Raw genomic sequence first — 10,290 nt, 5'->3', positions numbered from 1 at the left:
GTTCCAGAGCCTGAAGGAAACACTCTTGGAATACTGTGTCAGTACATACTTTGGTCCCCAAAAGCACACAGAGATTATTGTTGATGCTAGCCCATGTGGACTGGGAGCCATGTTGACACAGGACTTTCATGTTCTCTCATACAGATACAGAGCTTTAACAGATACAGTCAAACAGAAAGAGAAGCAATACTTAAAAAGGCTGTACTGTGGGCCTGCAAGCATTTCATTTCAGAACATTTCACAGCCATCACACACCTTTGAGGATATCTGGCTGAAATCAAAACATCTACCACGCATAGAACGATGGGGATTGAGGCTACAACACTATAAGATGACAATCAAATGGCCTGGAAAGAACAAACAACCCAGCAGAGCACATGTCCAGACATCCACAACCTCTAGGAGCTGAAGTTCCCATGCAGGAGATGACAAAAGAACAGTATGTCAACTTCATAGCACGAACATCCTTGCGAGAGGCTTGACAATTGAAGAGACTATTGGTGCAGACAAACAGGAGAGAACCATGCAAATAGCTCTTGAACTGACCAGATCTGGAACAATTTGAAGTCATCACAGCTGAAGACATCAGACAGGAAGAGCTTATGTCACAAAGCAAATGAGCCAACAAACTTACATGTCATACAGAAGGAATCGATTGGAAGGTCAACTTATTGTGAAATCACAAACATAACAAGAAAGGGTCATAGAGATTGTACATGAGGGTCACCAAGACAAACGAAGAACGAAAGCATTCCATTTTCTCTTGTGTATTTCTTTTTTATTCGTTATTTTCGGATAACTCAAAATATTTCTGCACGTCCCTTCAACTTTGACACAACAGTGTTTGACTGTATAAGAAATACATAGTCAGTCCTACATATAGTATCATTAATTTCATTGCAATGTCAGGTACACCTTGGGCAGTCTCAAACATTCTATACAGAATATTTCAAAGAGACTTTGCATTTTATTGTTTGTTCCCCTAAAAGGGGGCGGTCGGGTAGCCTGTATTACGTAAAGACAACATTATCATAATCATTTAGAGTGAGTGAGTGAGTTTGATTTTACGCCGCTTTTAGCAATATTCCAGCAATATCACGGCGCAGGACACCAGAAATGGGCTTCACACATTATACCCATGTCGGGAATCGAACCCGGGTCTTCGGCGTGATGAGCGAACGCTTTAACCACTAGGCTACCCAACCGCCTCTCCTGCATGATGATCATTAGCTGATTGATTAATACACATCATAACATTTGAATTAACAAAGACATTGGTGTTCCAGCACATTGAATTAAGCCTGCTTTGATTCCCAACTTCAACTGGCACTGCCAAGTTCCTTATTAATTATTTTGTGCCAGAAGCAGTCACTTGGCGCCTTCCAGCTGATCACACCACTGCAGCAAGGAGGCAAGCCTGTCAGACTTGTCCTTGTCTTGGACTCGCTCCATCAGCTGGGCCAGGATGATGGTCAGTCTCCCCGTGGCTGGGGTCATACCCTGGGTCATTGCTTCACTCAGTACATCCATCGCTTCCTCGTGTTTATCCAAGCTGCCTGCAACACAAGCGTGCACCATCTTGCATTACCATATGCTTTTGTGTGTTTTGTTTGTTTAACGCCGCACTCAGCACTCGGGCTGTCTGTAAATAATCAAGTCTGGACCAGACAATCCAGTGATTGATATCATGAGCATCAATCTACACAATTGGGATACAATGACATGACAAATCAGCGAGACTGACCACCCCATCCTGTTTGTCGCCTCTTACATAAAGCATTAATATAGTTCTAAATCTGGCACAAAGTACTAAATTTTCAACATCTCACCTGGCACAAAGTTCGAAATTGTTAACACCACCTTTGGCACAAAATACTAAATTTTTAACACCATCTTTGACACAGAGTACTTAAATTTTAACACCACCTTTGGCACAAAATACTAAATGTTTAACACCATCTTCGGCACAAAATACTAAATTTTTAACACCATCTTCAGCACAAAGTACTAAATTTTAACACCACCTTTGGCACAAGGTTCTAAATTTTCAACATCACCTTTGGCACAATGTTCTAAATTTTTAACACCACTTTCAGCACAAAGTACTTAATTTTTAACACGATCTTTGGCACAAAGTTCTCAATTATTAACACCACCTTTGTCACAAAGTTCTAAATTTTTATCACCACCTTTGCCACAAAGTACTAAATTTTCAATACCACCTTTGGCCCAAAATACTAAATTGTTAACACCACCTTTGGCACAAAGTCCTAAATTGTTAACACAACCTTTGGCACAAAGTACTAAATTTTTAACACCACCTTTGGCACAAAGTAATAAATTTTTAAAACCACCTTTTGCACAAAGTTCTAAATTTTCGACACCACCTTCACCACAAAGTACTAAATTTTCAATACCACCTTTGGCACAAAATACTAAATTGTTAACACCACCTTTGGCACAAAGTACTAAATTGTTAACACCACCTTTGGCGCAAAGTCTTAAATTGTTAACACCACCTTTGGCACAAAAAAAATACTAGATTTTCAACAACACCTTTGGCACAAAGTTCTAAATTTTCAACACCACCTAAAAATGCCTTTTAGGCAAAATCTTGGTGGCCCCACAATGGATTCTCAAGAACATGCTCTCAGAATTGTGATCTGATAACATTGACAATGTCTTCTGTACATATGACCAAACCATGTCAGCCTGTATAAGAGTAAAGTATGATATACATTAAATACATGGCACATATGCCTTATAACTTATGTCAAGTACGGTAATGCTGTGTATTTTGATATTCAGCACAACTTCGATCGTCAACTTATTGTACCATTGTGACTGCCCATTGGAAAACTAAGTAAGGCCCTTTGCTCAATAATAAGCAAATATATTTCAGATGAGCACAAAGCTCAATTTTCTACATAATAAACACGCTGTCAGCTGAATTCATTTGTTAAGAAATGATTCAAAATCACTTACATAATACCTCCGCATGTTCAGTGAACAAGGCCGTTCTCAGTCTGGATGAGATGAGAGGGCTGTCTTTCAGATGGTGAAGCGCTATGTCATAGTCTGCCTCGATCTTGTTATACCTTGAACATATATCAGACACCATCTGCGGTATGTGAGATTTTATCTCTTCATTCTCTGCTAGAACTTGATCAGCTTTTTCAAACATTCCTGTCAATATGTAACACTTCCATAGCGATGCCACAGGTTCGATAACAGGAGTTTGAAACTCTTTCAAATCAGTCACAAACCCTTCAATTAGATCTATCCGATGTGGGAAATGTTGGATAACCATCACAGCCAGTAAACAGAAGAAAATCTCGACATTACGAAACTTGCGAGTTCGATGAAAAAGAATTCTCAGCACACCAACGCCCTCGTCAAGCCTCCCACTGTAATAATAAGCGTCTTTTAAAGCGTTGAAAAATTTAGCATCTGTTACCAGTTTTTTCTCAGTGAGGAATTCATGGAGGTCAAGAAGACATTCTGTCTCACCCAGATTTGCCAACTGCTGGAGGAGATTGAGGACAATGTTCTGATGAGGTATGACTCCATCATCTACAGAATCTCTTAATAACTGGACAGCTTTCTCCATCTCCCACATGTCCATTAAGTGCCTCAGTTTCTTCTCCACAGTCACTTCTTTGGTACTGGAAAATCGTCTGAAATCTCTCCAGACCCTCTGCGTTACATCAACTTTGAATTGTGAGGCGTGAATGCAGTTCTCTTTCCGCAGCCTTGGTTGCATACCTGTATGTTTGGTACGTTCAATGCACTGTGTTGTAGTATAGGTAGCCATTACTGGATGTGAAGAGTTTTGTGAGGGAAATGTCTTCCCCAGATTGTATAGGACACACTGCTGTCCATGATGACAGTTGATCCTTGAGAGTAGCAGTTGAAATCTGGGTATCATTGTCATATTTTATTGGTTGAGCTGTGGAAACTGATTATTGAAGAATGAACTGAAAGTAAGGAAATTGTTTTTTTGTTAATGATGTTTCTAATATATTACTAAAAGAAAGTTAAGAATCACCCAATCCTTTCATATTACTATAGTTACTTTGTCATGTCATGACAGATTAACTATAGTAATATGAAAGAATAGGGTGATCCTTAACTCTTTTTGAGTAGTATATATTTATATCAATACTGCAAGCGCATAAACATGTATATCAACCTCAATAAGATTTTGGTTTGGTTTTCGTATGGACAATTATAGGCCGATTGCGGATACAAGAGAACATTCAGCTTTTATAATACCTATCATTGTTGAATATAATTAATTATTAAATTTCCTAAAAAAACATATTGCAAAATAGAACTAGTAAAATAATTTGTGATAAAGATAGAATTTATCTTTCTCTTTTTTCAAATCTCAACATGAGTCACAGCTGAGACCTCAAAAATGGAAACCTTAGAGGGAATAAAACCCTTAGTGCAGCTTTGACTGTAAATCACAACAGACTTTTATTTGTTTTGTATGGGGCCAATTTCACAAAAACAATTGGCCATTTTCACAAAAAAGTTGAAGCTCTTTTTGCAAGGGGCATTTTCTCTAGAGTCCCTTTAAACTCTTTAATGGTCAGTAAATAAAAATAAAGGGGTACGCTTATATATTTTTGTTTACTGAATGATAATGTGTTCCTGTGCTTGAAACCACCAGGCTACACAGGAACTCGTAATGGGTCAGTAAATAAAATATATACCCCCTATTCTCTTGTATATAGGGGGTATATAGTTTTATTTACTGACCAATAAGGAGTTCCTGTGCCAGACAACCCCACTGGCCACGATTCATACAGTGTCACGTAGCCTACATAGGGGTCACAACTTGACTGTTGGTCAACCCGGCAGTCAAGCTATGACCCTATATACGATGGGGGCTGGCAGTCAAGCCATGACCAAACATACGATGGGGTCCGGCAGTCAAGACATGACCCTATATACGATGGGGTCCGGCAGTCAAGCCATGACCCAATATACAATGGGGTCCGGCAGTCAAGCCATGACCCTATATAAGATGGGGTCCGGCAGTCAAGACATGACCCTATATACGATGGGGTCCGGCAGTCAAGCCATGACCCTATATACGATGGGGTCCGGCAGTCAAGACATGACCCTATATAAGATGGGGTCCGGCAGTCAAGACATGACCCTATATACGATGGGGTCCGGCAGTCAAGCCATGACCCCATATACGATGGGGTCCGGCAGTCAAGCCATGACCCTATATACGATGGGGTCTGGCAGTCAAGCCATGACCTTATATACGATGGGTTCCGACAGTCAAGCCATGACCCTATATACGATGGGGTCCGGCAGTCAAGCCATGACCCTATATACGATGGGGTCCGGCAGTCAAGCCATGACCCTATATACGATTGGGTCTGACAGTCAAGCAATGACCCTATGTACGAAGGGATCCGACAGTCAAGCCATGACCCTATATACGATGAGGTCCGGCAGTCAAGCCATGACCCTATATACGATGGGGTCTGACAGTCAAGCCATGACCCTATCTAAGATGGGGTCCGGCAGTCAAGCCATGACCCCATATACGATGGGTTCCGGCAGTCAAGACATGACCCTATATACGATGGGGTCCGGCAGTCAAGCCATGACCCTATATACAATGGGGTCCGGCAGTCAAGACATGACCCAACATACGATGGGGTCCGGCAGTCAAGCCATGACCCTATATACGATTGGGTCCGACAGTCAAGCCATGACCCTAAATACGAAGGGATCCGACAGTCAAGCCATGACCCTATATATGATGGGGTCCGGCAGTCAAGCCATGACCCCATATACGATGGGTTCCGGCAGTCAAGACATGACCCTATATACGATGGGGTCCGGCAGTCAAGCCATGACCCTATATACAATGGGGTCCGGCAGTCAAGACATGACCCAACATACGATGGAAGCCGACAGTTAAGACATGGCCCCATTGCGGCTTTTTTTTTAGCTAAACCAGCCGAGGACACCTTGAAAATAACAGCAGGAAAACTATTAGTCCAATCTAGATTTCAACCTTACCATTGCATGAATGTAGGTAACTGGTGCAGCTACCGATATATTCAGCTGTCAGGTGTGCCTCTTATCGCCGGTTTAATTAAGGCGTTCCACAAACATGTTCCACAAAATATTGCATGTACTTCGTACTTCTTCAGGTGTGACGAAACCGAGGCTGGGGATTCCCTTTGCGTCGATGATCTAGACTTGGTGAATGGCTCGTCTCAGTATTTGAGCCCTAACACTGGTTTGGTGTGAAGCATTTCCAAAACATCAAACGATATCACAGCTCCGATCTACAACAGTGTAACTGGGCCCATTTATTTTTAAATAGTCCATAGGCTTTACACAAGTTATGCATATATGGTGAAATGGTGACATGCTATCATATATAGACATGCCCTGCTTGGAGCGTCAGATTATTGAAGCAACATTATATACTATTGTCTTCGTGAGAGATACCACGGTGTTTCATTCATCCCTCTTTGGTGACGTCAGGCCCGTTGACTTGCGTGTCATCCTGCCCCGATGGCGCGTGTCGTTGCTCATGACTTCAATCACTGGCTTGCGTGGCCCAGACTTCATTATTTACAAGACACGGTGATATAACCAGATTTTGCACACTGCAGTGTTAAACATTATTCACTGCACAGCAAGTCCTTAATACCGATAATTCTCATAAGAATCAACTGAAATGGGGATCGGAAGGTCATAACTGCTGCTGAGGAAGGAAGATTTATTTGGGTTTCTTTATTTATTTGTCGCTACCACAAGGATAAACTGAGCTCTTTACTAGTGCATCTGGTCCCCTATACACGGATGGTGCAGTCGTCTAATTTGGCTGTGCAGAGTTGCGTCCCTTTAAGCGCCGCAGAATCCTATGATAGTCGGTTCGAATTTCCAAATTCGCCCTGACTATTGCTTTTGTCAGCAACACACCTTTGGTCGAATGTTTTATTAAAATGGTAAACGTCTAAAACTTGCATCACTTCGGGTTTTCCTCCCCAATAAGCCGAAATGTCGTGATTAGATTGAAATATCGTTGAATGGGGCGTTAAACTCACTTACTGACTCTATCGCTTATCTGTCGGGTGGCCTAGTGGTTAAAGCGTTCGCTCGTCACGCCGAAGACACGGGTTCAATTCCCGACATGGGTACAATGTGTGAAGTGATATTGCTGGAATATTGCTAAAAGCGGCGTAAAACCATACTCACTCACTCACTATCTCTTATCTCTAAACTGGTGCGGGGCGATAAGCGTCGTGGTATGGTCCCCGTTTCAATGCTGGTCTAGACGTTGCGGTTTGTGTAAAGCCCCCGTTACACTATCAAAAACTATGATAAAAACTTGGGCCAAAAAAACTTTGACAGTTTGGGTAATCGCTTTTTACTGTATTGACCTTTAATGAAAAAAGAAGTTTGGGATCATCAATGTTTGTGGGGATATTTGTATGAAATTGTGTGCTCAGTCGTCACTTCAAAAATTTATCCTCAAAGATATTCATGATCCCTAACTTTTGTTTGTTCAGTATAGATGATCAAACTGTTTCGAATCCCGGCTTCTCCCGATAATGACCTCTGGCTCGCCTGCACCATGCTAGAGTGTCGGTGTGTTAAAACCTATAAACGTCTGTAGAGGACCAATTTTACTAGCCGGACCAATTTTTCTAATCAATATTAAAAAATCTCGCAACGTTTTCATAAATATTATTTTATTATATATAATGATAAACAGCGACTAAAATACGCGATCTGCGAGTCTCTGATTTAAACAAGCCGACAGCATGCCGAAAGCGAGGTGACCAATCCATAATGGCGGATATCGTAGCCCGAACATTAAAATGTTGCATTGGTAAACGGAAACGAAATTGACATTGAATAAATCATGCAAGTGCCTTTTCTGTACAGGCAGTTACATTTCTAAATGAAAATCCTGTGTTGATTTCGTCACTTTAAGATGACACAACTTGTATATCTGAAATACTTTTTAAAGCGGCATTAAAGATCATCACCCTCACGTACTCTGAAACTTGTATTAACACGCATTTACTCTATTACAGTGATCTCTCGGGGCAAAGTCGTCAAAGACAGAATGATCTGGATCCTGGACATAAATGCTGTTGCTATGGAAGCAGATAAACAAACAAAAGTAACTGAGGCTCCAATTATGCTGTCGATCCCTTCATCTACACTAGCAGTCGATACATGATTTGTAAAATGTTTTTCATTTGTTTTTCGTATTTCCTTGTACTTGGGTTTTGTCTTAAAAAGAAGCTCATCTGCTTAGTAGCTATATATACTGTAGGGAGCATTACATAAACGTACGTGTGAGCGTGCGTGTGTGTGTGTGTGTGGTACTTTTCTTGCGAATCTAGTGTCAGAAGATTTGTATTCATGAATTCTGACTCTCGAGTTTCGTAAAATCAATAGAATACTAACACGGGTGTAATACTTCAAAATGTAGCTGTAGTGTATGCGTATTGTCCGTGTTATTGAAAACCTAGCCTTGAAGCCCACAGTGGCCATATGAGGATAACAATGATACCTGGCGTCATCATTATTGTGACATCATAAAACATAACAACCTGGCGGTCATTACGGTGAACAATGGTCTCTGTAATACGTCAACAATGGTCTCTGTAATACGTCAACAATTGTCCCTGCACTATGTCAACAATGGTATTTGTACTAACCATATTTATTGTCAATACAATTTTACAGACTGAATTAATACATTGACTTCTATCTGTACTCGTGTTTCGTCTCACGATAAACCCGTGTATAACAGTTTTACAATTTATCAATACGGGCACCATTGAGTCATAACGGTAAAAATGTGTCAGCAAAGGGAGATAATCCAATGAAAACTCCCGAAAGAAAAGAGAATGTTTTATTGAACACAATCAATACTTTATTGACGTCTATAGCACGCATATTCCGAGGAGAATATTTCAGGCTGATGTTCTGGGGAATTGGGGCGTGTCGGATAGCACTGCTTGTTTGAGACAGATCCAAACGGCTGGACAATATTTGAAGAAAACATTGTGGTATAGCATTGAAAATGACAATGCTGTGAATCGACGTTTCTTCCACACAACACAAGAGGCTATCCATTCACGGTTTTGATGATTCCCATAGCGTACGATACAACCGGCCTTGACCGTGGTCACTTGAGGAGCCAATGTAGCATTGATTGCTATGATCAATGAGTGTGTGTATTTTTCTTGTTGTGGTCATGTATTCGGAGTAACAGTCAGTTGCAGTCGAAGGTGAGTGAGATGAGATGTGCCATTGTTTTCAAACCATGTCCATTTGTACGTGTGTACGGGAAGAGTACAGTACAGTACAGTTCCACGGCGTGAGGTACACGCGTCAGCAGCGGGGTGGAGGCAAGTTCAGACCCGTGAAGATTCGGGGTAGAATAGGTCTTCAGAAACCCATGGTTCCCCTAAAAGGCGACTATGCTTGCCGTATGAGGCGACTAACGGGATCGGGTGGTCAGGATCGCTGACTTGGTTGATGCATGTCATCGATCCCAGTTGCGTGGATCGATGCTCATGATATCAATCACTGGATTGTCTTGTCCAGACTCGATTATTTACAGACCGCCGTCATAAAGCTGGAATATTGCTGAGTGTGGCCTTAAACAACAAAACAAACAATCACGAGATGAATGGCTTTCAAAGTAGACACAATTTATGGATAACGACTTCTTTATTTGCTGTAAATGTGACGTTTCGGTATAAATCCTTATAGGGTTGTCAAGCAAGGCTGAATAATGAACATGGTATATATATAGTAGTTGGGGATGGCTTTGTACACCATGAGCTCGTAAAATACCGGACCTGCAGCTACTATACGTGTTCACAAGTGACCAATACTATGTGGAGTGAAACATTTCGTGTCATTTGTGTAACATTTTGATATATTCAAATACACCTGCATGTATCTCTTTAAGTGCAATAATCTTGAACGCGACGTTAAACTATATTTCACCCCACCTTACCTCTGACTCTCAATACGGGTAACTCTAAGTGCGATCTGGGTCAGTTGTGACGTACCAAGCAGGGACGTCACATCAAACACTATGACGTCATGATGTCAGTACACGCGGCCAGCCGACTTTTTTTACCAATCAGATCACTTGATTCGAAAACGAGTAATGCGTTTTGTCGTGTACGATACACGTCTTTTTACACGTATTATAATTAATACCATGTGTTTAATTGTTTTGTATGTTTTTAACGTCGCAGCAATATT

General features: G+C 41.2%; 2 protein-coding genes across 2 annotated transcripts; one reads left to right on the top strand and one right to left on the bottom strand.

Moving 5' to 3' along the window:
- Nucleotides 1-320: 320 nt before the first annotated feature.
- LOC139452207 (uncharacterized) lies at nucleotides 321-6,174 on the bottom strand. The gene is made up of 3 exons (XM_071233598.1): nucleotides 6,055-6,174; nucleotides 2,986-3,977; nucleotides 321-1,556 (listed from the first exon to the last, which is right to left on the bottom strand). The coding sequence occupies exons 2-3, from the start codon at nucleotides 3,932-3,934 to the stop codon at nucleotides 1,369-1,371; spliced, it is 1,137 nt and encodes a 378-aa protein (XP_071089699.1). The 5' UTR covers nucleotides 3,935-3,977; nucleotides 6,055-6,174; the 3' UTR covers nucleotides 321-1,368.
- On the top strand, nucleotides 4,892-5,953 carry LOC139453883 (serine-rich adhesin for platelets-like). Its single transcript, XM_071235332.1, has one exon. It carries the CDS (start codon nucleotides 4,892-4,894, stop codon nucleotides 5,951-5,953), a length of 1,062 nt encoding a protein of 353 aa, XP_071091433.1.
- Nucleotides 6,175-10,290: the final 4,116 nt, after the last annotated feature.

Source organism: Haliotis cracherodii, unplaced genomic scaffold, assembly GCF_022045235.1.
Source record: "Haliotis cracherodii isolate W230 unplaced genomic scaffold, xgHalCrac1.p SCAF_10, whole genome shotgun sequence".
NCBI classification, from domain to species: Eukaryota; Metazoa; Mollusca; class Gastropoda; order Lepetellida; family Haliotidae; genus Haliotis; species Haliotis cracherodii.
The sequence above is the reverse complement of the archived record's forward strand: the minus strand, read 5'-3'. Positions and strand labels throughout refer to the sequence as shown.

Bases quoted from the DNA above. Each gene is read 5' to 3' on its own strand.
- LOC139452207 (XM_071233598.1), bottom strand. From the start codon at position 3,934: ATGACAATGATACCCAGATTTCAACTGCTACTCTCAAGGATCAACTGT. The intron at 1,557-2,985 runs GTAAGTGATTTT...CTTGTGTTGCAG, and splicing joins TGAACATGCGGAGGTATTAT to GCAGCTTGGATAAACACGAG.
- LOC139453883 (XM_071235332.1), top strand. From the start codon at position 4,892: ATGGGGGCTGGCAGTCAAGCCATGACCAAACATACGATGGGGTCCGGC.